This window comes from Lampris incognitus, chromosome 16, assembly GCF_029633865.1.
Source record: "Lampris incognitus isolate fLamInc1 chromosome 16, fLamInc1.hap2, whole genome shotgun sequence".
Classification (NCBI taxonomy): Eukaryota; Metazoa; Chordata; class Actinopteri; order Lampriformes; family Lampridae; genus Lampris; species Lampris incognitus.
In genome coordinates this window covers 15,715,413-15,728,380 of record NC_079226.1, presented here as the reverse complement: position 1 = coordinate 15,728,380, position 12,968 = coordinate 15,715,413, and the positions used below count along the sequence as shown (strand labels likewise).

The 12,968-nt window shown below is 46.9% G+C and overlaps 2 protein-coding genes across 3 annotated transcripts in view; one reads left to right on the top strand and one right to left on the bottom strand.

Annotated features, from left to right (window-relative positions):
• Positions 1-6,756, top strand: part of tiam2a (TIAM Rac1 associated GEF 2a) — a 90,910-nt gene extending 84,154 nt beyond the window's left edge. For both annotated transcript variants that reach the window (XM_056295561.1, XM_056295562.1), the window contains 6 exons: positions 997-1,105; positions 1,552-1,610; positions 1,770-1,872; positions 2,254-2,347; positions 2,827-2,969; positions 3,476-6,756. In XM_056295561.1, coding sequence (XP_056151536.1) covers positions 997-1,105; positions 1,552-1,610; positions 1,770-1,872; positions 2,254-2,347; positions 2,827-2,969; positions 3,476-4,191 — 1,224 coding nt within the window. In that variant the 3' untranslated portion in view covers positions 4,192-6,756. The remainder of the gene's footprint in view (positions 1-996; positions 1,106-1,551; positions 1,611-1,769; positions 1,873-2,253; positions 2,348-2,826; positions 2,970-3,475) is intronic.
• Positions 6,757-7,620: 864 nt separating this feature from the next.
• tfb1m (transcription factor B1, mitochondrial) overlaps positions 7,621-12,968 on the bottom strand; it is a 33,084-nt gene continuing 27,736 nt past the window's right edge. Inside the window, exons 7-8 of the mRNA XM_056296130.1 lie at positions 9,748-9,875; positions 7,621-8,750 (exon numbers count right to left, since the gene is read on the bottom strand). Of these exons, the coding sequence (XP_056152105.1) occupies positions 8,492-8,750; positions 9,748-9,875 (387 nt within the window). The 3' untranslated portion in view covers positions 7,621-8,491. The remainder of the gene's footprint in view (positions 8,751-9,747; positions 9,876-12,968) is intronic.

Genomic DNA, 12,968 nt, shown 5'->3' with positions numbered 1-12,968 from the left:
TGAAAAACGTGTTTTCACTTGGTTATTATGGGTTATCGGGTGTAGATTGATGAGCAAACATGGCAAGTGTGTCCCTTTAAAATTAAATCTCCAACACAAAAGTGCAAAAAGCGAAGGAGTCCGAATACTTTCTGAAGCCACTGTATATACTATAATCACAAAGTAAATGCTTGCAAACTAGTCTTAGTGACGCCGGTGCAGAGACACTCTCACAACTTCCACAGCACATACTTACCACATGATATGCCCAGCAGGACTTCCCGTAGAAGAACAGTAATCTGAGCACTCGTCTCAGGACAATAAAATGTTATACTTAGCTGGAATTATTTTTGCCGACCAGTGGAGTGTATTAAGATAAGACGTGCACTGAGATGTGTGCTCATACTGGTCAAGTTACTCCTCTTTGCTGTGTATGTAACATGTAACTGCATTTAGTCTACTCAGTACTTGGCTCATTCAGTTGAAACCACATCAGACCAGCCAAGTCACAGGGGTTAATAAACACTTCAGACCAAAGCCTCTTCTGGCTTGTTATTTTGTTTGTCTGCTGTGTATTACGCACAGGGAAGGAAAACATTTAAATGCTGATTGAATATTGATTCGGTAGACATCACTGCATGAATATTCAGAGCGAAGGAGAAATGATGGCGTCTTTGTGCTCCACGAATCCCAACATCAACAGCTTTCCAGACGAGGTGAATGTGCACCTTTGAAATCAGCATGCACCCCACATCCGACCAGCTAGTTTGTAGTATATGTGGAACTCCATTCACAGACATGGATATTTAGTATGTATCTCACGGAGCTGTATACTCCAGCAAAAAGCCAGAAGTCTGCCTCGTCTGTCTCTCTCTGGCGCTATTTCTCCCTAACCTCCATGTCCGCTCTCTCTCTCTCTCTCTCTCTCTCTCTCTCTCTCTCTCTCTCTCTCTCTCTCTCTCGTTCTCTCTCCCCGCTTCCTGTCGCCCAAACTCTCTGCTGTCTGTCTTCTCTCAGGTCACAGAGATCTCTATGGGAGAGTTTCTCATGCATTCCTCTGTCGTCTGGCTCAACCCCCATCCTTCACTAGGCCGCATGAGAAAAGACCCGGAGATGACCGTGTTTGGTGAGTCTGCACACACTTCCTGTTGCCACTGCTTCTGTTGCATTCTGGGAAAACGAGTTCCCTCACCAGAGCCAAATTGTTTTTGGCAGCGCTTGCCTTGGCTGGCACTCCTCTTAAATTCCACATGCGTAACTGTTGTCTCGTTGGCTTTGGGAACAAATGGTCAAATTTGACAAGAGTTTAGATTATTTGGTCCATTTTTTTTTCTTTTTCTGCCATCATGGTTGTTTTCATTACTTAATTGTCAGCTGTATTAGGTGTCCAGAAAAAATGCTCTCGGTATTTTGTATGGTTCAATATGGAAATAGATGGTAAATTTCAGTATCTATGGTTGTAGTGCAGATATAGGCTTTAAGGATTATAGCCATCATCAAAAGTGCTTCTGTAAGTCTCCCCAATGTGTAGCGCTGATGGTTAAAAGATGCTGATGTGTTCGCTCTCTTCAGTTTTCAAGAAGGCAGTGATACTGGTCTACAGGGAGAACAACAAGCTGAAGAAGAAGATGGTAAGCATCTTCTCTTTCCTTCACATTTACTCCCTGCTGCTTTGGTGCAGTACTTAACATCTCTCTGCCTGGTTATGTGTGTTTGTGTGTGTGTGTGTGTGTGTGTGTGTGTGTGTGTGTGTGTGTGTGTGTGTGTGTGTGTGTGTGTGTGACAACTAGACCAACCCTCGCTCAGCGCTCTCCCACGGAGATGCAGACCCGTTCAAGTTTCGTTGGCTCATCCCGCTCTCGGCACTGCAGGTCCGGCTGGGGAACACTGCAGGTGAATCCTCAGCTCACATACATTAACAACTTGGTGCTCTTGCATAGTTTTAGCTCCCCCTCCCCACTAGCCTGGGAGCTTGCCTAGCCATAATACTGTCTCCTTCTCCACCCTCCCACTGCTAAAGTAAAGAGCAATACTTGAGATGAGTGGATTTCCCAGTTTTGTTTTGTTTGTTTGTTGTTTTTTTTTGCATGGTGGGGTGGAGGACTTGCAAAATGCTTCCCCTAAATCTTTTGTTCTCTCTCCCTCCTACACATACGCACACACGCACGTCTGTTCAATTTGAGATGGCTCCCTCCCCATCTTCTTTTGAAACCGTAAACCATATTTGGACTGCTTGATTAAAAGCCTCTCCATTTTTTCCCATCCCTCTCCCAGGAACGGGCACAGAAACCAGCTGTATCTGGGAGCTGATTCATACCAAGTCTGAAGTGGAGGGAAGACCAGAGACTGTCTTCCAGCTATGTAGCAGGTTAGAATGGCAATGTGGAGGCAGAAATGCCAAAGGAAACACTTGTTGGACTCATTATCAATTCCTTGCCCGTCACACACGTTGAGAACAAGGATTCTTTAAATACTTGAACAGAAATGAATGTTAAAACGCCCTTGAACCCGAGCTGATTAATACTTGGCATTGGAATGGGAGGATTCCCCAAAAATAAATGTCCTACCTGTCCATAGATTAAGAAACACACTTGAGCCCATTTTGTCCAGGTAGGATTGGGGTGAAGCAAAGCCTCAATGATGGTGGTGTTTAGACGCCTCAACTAACAAATATTTTATTAAGATAAACGTAATTATTCCATTACATATCCACATTAGGTGAATTTTATGTTGTATCCTAAAGATCAATAGCGTTGTCTTGCAGGGCTTTTATACCGAGAATTGGAACAGAAAGTAAATGTGAAGCGGCATACTTTGTGTTCATGAAAGTCTCCCATGTTCCCCCAGCGTACCAGAGTCCAAGGTCAACATCATCAAGGTGATCCGCTCCATCCTCAGGGAGAACGTGAAGAGGAATATGAGGAACGATGGCACGTCAGACAGGGGCTGCAAGGAGCGCCTGGCGCCCCTGCCCACCTCTGCCCGGATAGGTGAGCATTTAGCAAAGCACGCCACACAATCTCCTGCTGATGGCGCCGGACAATTTCCGGTGTTGTGGAGGGGGCTGCCGTAAGAATAACATTCAGGCAGCCTACTGCAGCTTTAATGAAGCTGACAAGATGTAGATTCTATATTAAAACACTGACATTTTTCTTGCTAGTACAGAAAGCCATTCCCTCATTTGGGGAACCCATGAAAACAATGATTCTCAGGAAAACGCAGGGTGTACAGGAAATTCTCACTGGTTAGACCCTGACCTTTAAAACGAGTTGGCTTTGGAAGTGGAAGTATGGAATGCTTGGTATGAATACCTTATGTAAATGCTCATTTCCCTTAAGTCTGTCTCAATATTGATAAAGTATTATCCATAATGTTGAGTTTTACTTGGCTCAGAGCATTTACATTTTAGGTCATAAACGGCTAGAGGAACACGTTATGAAGGCGTGTTCTGGTCAGATAAGAGTAGCTATTCAGTGACTTCAATCACTCCCACCAGGTACTTCCAGAGCCTCCTGGCTGTGTAAGCAGCCCCTCCTCGACCCCCCTGCCCAGATGGGGAATCTCAAACCGGGGCCAGACTCGGATGAGGGCAGCCTGAGCGGCAGCACTCACAGCTCCTCTGGATTACCCCCACCATGCATCCCATCAGATCCCCGCTGCCCCAACACCTCACTGAGTTTGTCTGAGGGCTCTGGGCCACACTCTCAACCCCCATCCACCTCTGTGAAGGAGTCGGATATTTTGAGCGATGATGACAACGACGGGCTAAGCGAGGCGGTGGGAAAGACGAGGAGGAAGGAAAGCAGCAGAGGCGACTCCCCCACCAGCGCTATCGAGGCTCAGTTCCTCCAACTTAAACTCTCCGAGGAGGCTGCCGCGAGGTGCACGCCGGCCCCCCGGGTCCAACCCGAGGGCGCGGAGGTGAACACCCCAGAGATCCAGCCCAAGCTGATGCGCAGCCACTTCAACCCGGTCAAGAGGAAATCTAGCAACAGCTTCAGACGGAGCAAGGGGGCGCTGCTGTGCGCGAAAGAGCACAGCAGGTCCCTGGATGGCCAGGCGGAGGCGTCGTCATCAGGAGTGGCCGACCTCAATGAGTTGCTGGAGAGGGAGTTCAGCGTTCAGAGTCTGACGTCAGTGGTCAACGAGGACTGTTTCTATGACCCGTCGGAAAGCAGGGCCACTGACACTGGCAATGGCGCTTCCTCTTAGTGCCACGCAGGGACAGCGACTAAGCAACGATATAACCAGAACGAAAGTCTTAGGTGGAAAGTTTAGAGGTTAACCCAAGCCCCTGGCAGTACACCACTTTCTCCCAAATAGGTGGTGGTGGCAATGATGTGCCTCATGACTCAACATTGTGTTTATTTTGCAAGCCACCCCATCTGATCTTTCAGGGCCGATTACAAAGGGTGCCTATTGGCTGCGACGTGTACGTGTGTGGTCCCCATCCCAAATCTAGAGAAGCGAGGCAAGGTGACTGTCCCAATTATAATGACTGCAATGAATCTGCAAAGCACTGATGCATATTCTGGCTCCACCCATCGGTGTTGGCCCCGCCTTTTCTTCGGACCTGCCTGTATGGCATCTCGATGGTCTGAGGCGGTTTATACCCCCTCGTTTTCCTTTCGGCTCACAGTGGCTGGCCATTTTACAGCCACTGCATGAATCTCTTTCTCTAAGGACATGGAAGTTTGCCATTAGCTACCCTGACATTTTTTTTTTAGATCCGTTAAGTATAGTGGGAAGGGAGGAGCTGAGTGGAAGCTGCTACAGACTAATATGACTCAACCTAAGAGCTGTGCTTGTCTAGACAGACTTCCTGAGGACAGAGGAAGTCATACTAAATGAATGGGAAGGAAATTTGCCACATTGCAACTCTGCCTTTTTTGCTGTATTTTGTGCACTAAAGTACACTGTTTGCCTATATATTTGAAATATCTTTTTGTAACTGTACATCATGAGTTTGTTTTTGATGATATTTTTTTTATTTATTGGTAGGTTTGATTTTGAATACCTTAGCTAAGTAAAATTTTGGGTGAAGGCTTGAACTGTTTGCAAAAAAAAAGGAAGGTCCATTTGTTTAAAAAAAAAGATGCAATTCAGTGACACTTTTTCAAACCGTTTTAAATGTAGCCTACTGGATTATGGTAGTCTAAATCTAAAGATTGTAATTTCCAATATACATATTGGGATTAGAGGTATTTTTGAGATGACGCCGCTCAATTCAATGACTTAAACTGCAATGTTTCTTTTTTATGTTTGTATGTGTCTTGTATATATTTTGTTTACAAAGTAACAGGTGTAAATTTTAAACATTTATATACTCCCTATTACATACTTGACATTGTACAGGTAAAAGGCAGGAATATGCAACACATACATATTTTTGTAAAGGTACTGGTTCGCCACAGCATAGAGTACATATTTAGGTATTGTACAAGGCAAACGACTCGTACATTATTTTTCCTCTCAGCTCTCAACTTTGACATGCCTATAAATGCTAGCATACCAATGAATGTGAATGCCCTGTTCATAAGGAATTATTACATCAATAAAAACATTTTTAACTCTGTGAATGGCAGCTGAGGAAACAGTACTTTCAATTACGCTCCTCCAAAGTCTTTGTCGACTCAGCTCGGCTTTTCAGCTCGGCTTTCATCTGTCAGGTGAATCACAGCTGTTTAGGGAGTATGCCCAATTTCAGATTCAGTCCCCCGGGCTTTACTTTCCTGTTGCCGTTGATGGCTGTCAGAAGTTTCAAAACGATGTAGCTTGGTCTTGTGACCAAAGTATAGATCCTCAATAGGATGCATAATTATGACAGAAGTGGGACACAGGATGCATCGCACTAAGAAAACAAAACAGCACAGTAAAGTCTTTAGTTTCCGGGAGCTAATGGAAACATAGCCGAGTCTGAAATCAATATCAGGTAAGTGTCGCATGCAGGTAAATTCGAAATTTGGCAAGTACATTTCAGGACATGTACCACAAGGGCATGTTACGGGTCATAACGCATTTTCTTTTTAATGCTGGAGGAACAAAGATTTGTCCTTAAGATGACTTTAAATACTGTAATACATTTTTTTCATCTCATGCGGTCTCTTGCATATAGTCTCTCTACCTACTACTACTACTTTCGGCTGCCCCCGTTAGGGGTCGCCACAGCGGATCATCCGATATAGTCTCTCTACCAATGAAGTGAATTCTGGGGGCGGCCAGCCAGCCAGCCGCTGCTGCAACTGGGAATCAAACCCGGGTAGCCCGGACCACGGGCGGCTGCACTAACCAGTCAACTAAAGGGTCCGACCAGTTAGCCAAGGGCTAGTGAGTCTCGTCATCCGTGATCGTTACACTACCCCCCCTCCTTTGGGAAGCGTGTCCCTCTTGTTTCAGTATATCGGCTCCCTAACGCCTCTCGGTGCATGTGCCTCCGATGGCCTCACGGTCTCACCATCCCGCTGAATTCATTACACCAATGTAGCGAATTCAGGGGGCAGCCGGGAATCCGCCGCAGCCGGGAATCAAACCTGAATATCCCGCACCACGGGCGACTGCACTAACCAGTCAACTAAAGGGTCCGAGCCGTTGGGGGGGGTGGACCCCGTGAGGAGCAGGGGCCCTCCCGGTGGGCGCTGTAGCTAGGGAAATCCACGGCACCGCCATACCCCGGTCATCTTTCTGGCATGGCTGTCCCGCGAAGACGCCCCCCCCCCCCAGTCATCAAAAATTACAATCTGTTGCGTAATAGTCATAAGATGGTGGCTGTAATTAACCAGTGATCTGAATTATCGGAGACAACTGTGACTGATTCATACCTAATGTGAAAACTCTGCACTTAATGAGAGCACGTATATGCTAATGTTGGTGTGTGGGGGGCTCATGGTCTGCCAGGGCCACGGGGCAAAAAGGTCACCGAGAGAAAACTATCGTTAGGGATGTGGACGGGATGAATGGAGGTCAATTTTTACCGAGATAGAATGTCCGACTTAAATTTTGTCTCTTTTCCACAGAGGAACACGCACACATTTTCCCTCTTGGGAAATCTGTCCGACCAACACTCTTCGAGAGTGGTCTGCCCCAACATATTTAAATGCTGGTCATTTTGAATGTCTTCAATACCCCATGGAAATACTTTGAAACTGTTTTTTTTCCCAAGTTCGACAAACATTTGCGTTAATTCGGTGTTCACCATCCAAACATGTTAAGAGTTATGATCTACCCCTCATAGAGTAAATCATCTCTGATCGATTCGTTGATTCTTTGACGTCAGCCCACACGTGCACTACTGTGGACTAACGGACTGCATCGTGGTTGGCAGGATAATAGTCACGCACACCTGTCTGCCACAACATATGTGGATCTGATTAAATACTGATCAGGGTCTTAGATTAACATCCACCATGCTTCCAAAGTGAGTTAATTTTCACTCCGGCAAGTGGAACTCGGTAGGCCATCTGCTGCACTGGCGGACAACAGCGCTACGACATTCTGTTGGCAATGATCTGCTCTTGCTCTTAGTGAGGTGTGAAACAGTGATTTTTGCTGATAGGAAAATCGAGCCCTTGCTGTTCTGATTCAACATGTATGCAGTGCATTTATTTTATACGTGAACTGCAAATGTGCATTTCGAATGCAGGTTACATCAATAACACATTTTTTTCAGAAAAACGGATCGAAACAAGACTATCGGGTAGGATTACTTACCAGTACTGCCAGGTAAGTAAAAAAAAAAATATTAACATTATGTCACAGAACTCTTTGGGTGAGCATGCAGTAGGCAAAATGAACCAAGTGTCTCCTCACTCAAACGCTAAACTATGTGAAATAGATTACCTGCGAAAATTTCATTTTAATAGAGGCATCAACATGAGAGCCCTCTCATAGGTATTGCTGGAGTCTATCCTGGGCTGACAAATTTCGAGCACTTTTCCTCCTCCCTTTCCGCTCCATCTCCCTGGTGAATGAGCAATACATAGAGAGGAGAAAAATGGCCTGGATATAGCGCTACTATCTTGTTCCCATTCTCTAAATCACCCTGAAAATGCTTTCGGGCTTCTTTTTTCAGCTCCCAGAGGACGAGGCGCTGAGAGACTTGGATCTGAGGTAAGAGTCGGAACATCAGAAAGGGAATAAGCCAGGCATTGGGAACCAGTCCTCTCATTTTAAAAGCTAACCAGAGTCATCTCCATCTCCTGTAACAGCTTAACTTTGACATATCCACAAGAGCAAGTTCCTGGGTTGGGTCTAAATCTGCTTTAGTTTGTGCAGCCTCCTGCCTACCTCTTTTATTTACATTGTGGCTGCTGTCGCTGTCTTTAGGACGCTGTGAAGATCGAGATACCCATCGCCTCCAGGGGTGAGGAGCAGAAGGCTTTAAAAATGCATGCTTATGCCAGGTGGAAATGTCAAGGCTAAGAGCAGTCTGTTGTGTCTCTGCACTACGACAGGCCATTAGCGGGGTTTCTCTTTATTTATGTGCTGCCAACGCCTGTCTTTTCAAGCGGGGCGGCTAAAGGCTTAGCTGTGGCGCACCTGCTAGCGTGCCAGGAGATGTGCCTTTCAGCCTACCGAGACGCTTTAGCCTCAGTTCCTCTCTGAACTCGTAGGTGAGAAGATTGGGCTCTTGGGCGCAGAGGTGGGCGTAGGCATCCGCCAGTGCCCTGAATTGGGGGATGGTGATTTCCGTTGGGCGCAGGATGGGGTCCACATCTGCCTCGCACATCAGCGTCTCTGTCAGCTCAAGACGACGTGCCTCCGGGAACAGCATTCTGGAGGGAAAAAATGAGAACATGAAAAAGAAAAGGAATTAGTGTTCGTACTCTCAGGTTGCTTTGATATCCTCACGATCATGCAACATTAATAGCTAGCATTATAACGTTCACGCAGGAGCAAATGATCCCTCAGCAATTATTTTACAAACTGTGAAATTAATTGAAACCCCACATAAAGCAGGGATCACTAATGAATTGTTAATGTTTCGCTGGCATGGATGTAGACAAGGAACGCAAAGACACTGCACTTACACGCCGGCTGCTTAAATTTATGAAAGAACTATGATTTCCAAATTTTGTCTTTCACTCTTTACAGAATATTCATTACCTGGAAAGATAACGACGGGGGGGACATCTTACATTTTTAAATTTTAGCCACAGAACTATAAACACCTTGTGTAGGCTTTTATTTCAGCGTGGTGTGGGAAATTTCATACAAGCCCCGAACACACACACACAGACAGACAGATGCTTTGCGGGGTGCTTCAGTACTGGTGCCTCCTCTCCAATCTGGTTCTGGCACCACCAACCTGCTGCCATTGCATAAGTAATGCTGCTGCCTCGTCTCCCTACGACAACGCTGTGACTCATTATTGCTCCTCTCTTTTACAGAGCTTACACTCTTTTGTTATCTGGACCTACATACACTTAGAAACAAGCACCGGATGGGAAGCATGCACATGTATGTGGGCGTGTGCAGGTGGTCATGTCTGTTCCAGTTCTGCACAGGGCTCAGGGGAGCATGTTCTGATGTTTGGCGTTTTGCTACAGGAGCCTTTAATGTTGTGCGCATTTGTGAATACGTAAGTGGTGGAAGGACAGGTAAAAGAGTGAAAGTTGTTCTTATTAATGATGAGATGAAGAAACCGCTGGCAGACAACAGAAACCGGAAGAGAATGTTAGATGTGAGCGAGACAAAACTAGTTAGAGTGAGAGAGAGACGGGTGGGGGGGGGGGTCTTTCAGGCTTTACCGAGCAGAGAAATAGCACTTACTCAATTCCTTTGCGGCAGTGCTTCCTGCGGAACTGGAAAACATTCCTGACGACTTTCTCTACGAGCTTGAAGGGCTGCTGGATCTGGGGACGTACCAGAGGGGTGAAGTGAACTACTCCCACGTCTACCTACATACACACACACACACACACACACACACACACACACACAGAGGAAATACAAACCACAAGGGGGTTAGCACAGACCTTAAAGCTAGATTGTGGAGAACGTCCTTGTGGGAGTGAGAAAAAATAACAGAAGGAGGAGGGAGAAGGTGGGTGTGTGGAGAAAAGAAAATGAGAGGTGTGGAAGAAAATATTGGAAAAGGGCAGCCTGGCAAATATATATATATATATATATATATATATATATATATATATATATATATATATATATATATATATATATATATAAATAAATGTGTGTGCGAGAGACTGAAAGAAAAGAACAGAAAGGCTAGAAAGCAAGATGACGCAGCGTATGCCAGCATATCTGGCTGGCAAGCAAGTTCCGGTTGCCACAGTAACACCTGTGCGCTGGACCAGAGAAACCGAGCGTTCTCTCTCCCGCTCTCTCTCCATCTCTCGCTCTCCACTCTGGTCATGCTGCCTGGTGCTGGATCACCAGCGTGTTTCTTAATACCTCCAAGTCTGACTCACTCAGGCACACTTCTCTTTGTCCCCATCTCTCCTGCACCACCTCCTCCATCGGGGGGCGGGGGGGGGGGTGAATCCGATAGAGCATGTGAATGTAAATCAAATGCGCGGGCACATTAGCCGGCCGCGGTGCTCGCATATCCGGGCATGGAAAACCAAGCGGGCATGGGTTCTGCACTGAAGCCTGTTAGTTGTGGTCTCAAACATGTTTTCTTCCCATCTAAAAATAAAAAACAAAAACCAAACAACATGGTGTTGTGCAAGGACAGGGAAACTCTAGTCTCACTTGATTTGTCCTGTCCAGCTTTGAAAACTGGGTTTGATAGCCTGTTTTAGTCTGCTTTCACAGGAACTATGATACAATGAAGGCCGTCTCTGCAGGGTAAGCCTAGCAAGACAAATCCAGCATTGTGTTCCCACGCTGATCGAGGAGGTGGAGGACTGGTGATTGGAGCTGGTTGCAGTGGGAACCCCGGCTCCAGGTCCTCACTAGCCGCCTCCCCCCCGCTCCTCTGTCAGCCCTAAACTGATATGACAAACTGTTGAAGTAATTGTGCCAGGCTCAGCAGAGTCTAGCATCCCCCCCCCATCTCTCATCTCTGCCTCAGATGTACAGTCTTTCCAGCGCGAACGTTCACACGCCGTCTCGCTCTCTCGCTCATTCGCGTGCTCCCCTCCAAAGGACTGTCGAGTCCTCGTTTGCTGAAGGCCACAAAAGGATCATAAGAATTAAGACACGACCCTCGACGTTCGCTCAGGATTTGAGAATGCGCTGTGCTTCGGCAGGGAATAAAAACACGGGACAAAAAACACAAACCCCAAACCCCATAATCTTTTCTGTTCCATAGAGTTGAGGGTGTCTCACATGACAGCTTTCAATTCCAGCCTTGCCATCTAAGGTGCTACAGCACGGCTGAACCAATGGCACAGCCAGACGCTGGGCAGCCGAGCAGAGCCGGTTGTCTGTCAGTCTTTCCATAGCTGGTATAATACCCTTATCTACCCGGTGGGAGGGCACCGAGATGGACCGCTCGCTGACTGGTTGATAGGACTGACTTGACTGACAGGGGGGCTCCAGAGAATAAGGTCAGCGGTGCCGGTGGGGGTGGCAGCCCGAGTCTCTATCCTCAGAGAAGAAAGGAGTGATCTTGAATAGAAGGGCTTTGCTTCGGGAATTACGAGCCAGAAACAAGAATGATGTAACACGTGTGTCTAGGTAAGTATTTAAACGGAGAAGATGGGAAAGAACATGCATGCGCACGCGGGGCATTTAATTTAGCACAGCAGCCCCCCTGTTGAGAAACGCTGCCCTGAGGAGCCCCTCTTGCATCCTCTGAACCTGTGTTACAGGATTGGGTGACTCACCCTTATATTCACGGCTGTCTCCTTTTATTTTCCTGGGCTAGGGACTTCTGCTCATAATAGGGGGAGGAAAACTAAAGTGGTCCAAGGATGCGCAACGGCTCCCTAATGAGCTGTTTATTTTCTTTTGCCTTCACATAACTGTGCCGGTCTTCAGCTTTGCTTGTAATATGCAGCGCGATCTCTTATCAGATCTACGGCTCCCTGTGTCGCCCAGAGATGCCTGGGTGCTGCCTCGATTGCCTGCTGCAGTGGCACATCGTGAGCCAGTGCTGGTTGGAGGTGTTTGTCTCGGCAGTCCTCTAGGCTACAGAGCTTCAGACCCCTGGGTTGGGTTTCATTTAAGATGTTTTGACACAGGGGAATTAGGTAATTTATAAATTTATAAGCATGGCACAGCTGTTACATGCTGTTAAGTTGACGATTTAAAAGTCCAATACCCCAGCATCCGGGTAGCATAGCGGTCTATTCTGTTGCCTACCAACACGGGGATCGCCGGTTCAAATCCCCGTGTTACCTCCGGCTTGGTCGCGTGTCCCTACAGACAATTGGCCGTGTCTGCGGGTGGGAAGCTAGGATGTGGGTATGTGTCCTGGTCACTAGCGCCTCGTCTGGTCGGTTGGGGCACCTGTTTGTGGGGGGAGGGAGAACTGGAGGGAACAGTGTGATCTTCCCATGCGCTACATCCCCCTGGGGAAACTCCTCACTGTCAGGTGAAAGAAGCAGCTGGCGACCCCACATGTATCGGAGGAGGCATGTGGTAGTCTGCAGCCCTCCCCGGATTGGCAGAGGGCGTGGAGCAGTGACCGGGACGGTTTGGAAGAGTGGGGTAATTGGCCGGGTACAACTGGGGAGAAAAAAAAAAGGGGGGGGGGCCCAATACCAATTTTTGTGTGGGTTGCCTATATGCTCGAAGAATAAATTCGCTCTACTGTTTCATCTGAAGATGGAGTGCCTTAGTTTTTTTCCATGGTTGTCTGCGCTACTTCAGGACCAATATCAAGCAAGACTTTCCTAGATCTTGTTTCACCAATATCTGTAGTGCTCAACACGAGCCAGCATTATAAGCTGACTTTACGGGTTATTTGGCTTTTCAGAGTGGGTCGTGGACTCTTCCAGATAAGCCAGTAATTAATGCACTCACCCAATTATATTCAGAATTTACATTTGAAATGTCAAGGGTAACAGCGCAGCAGGCGCTAT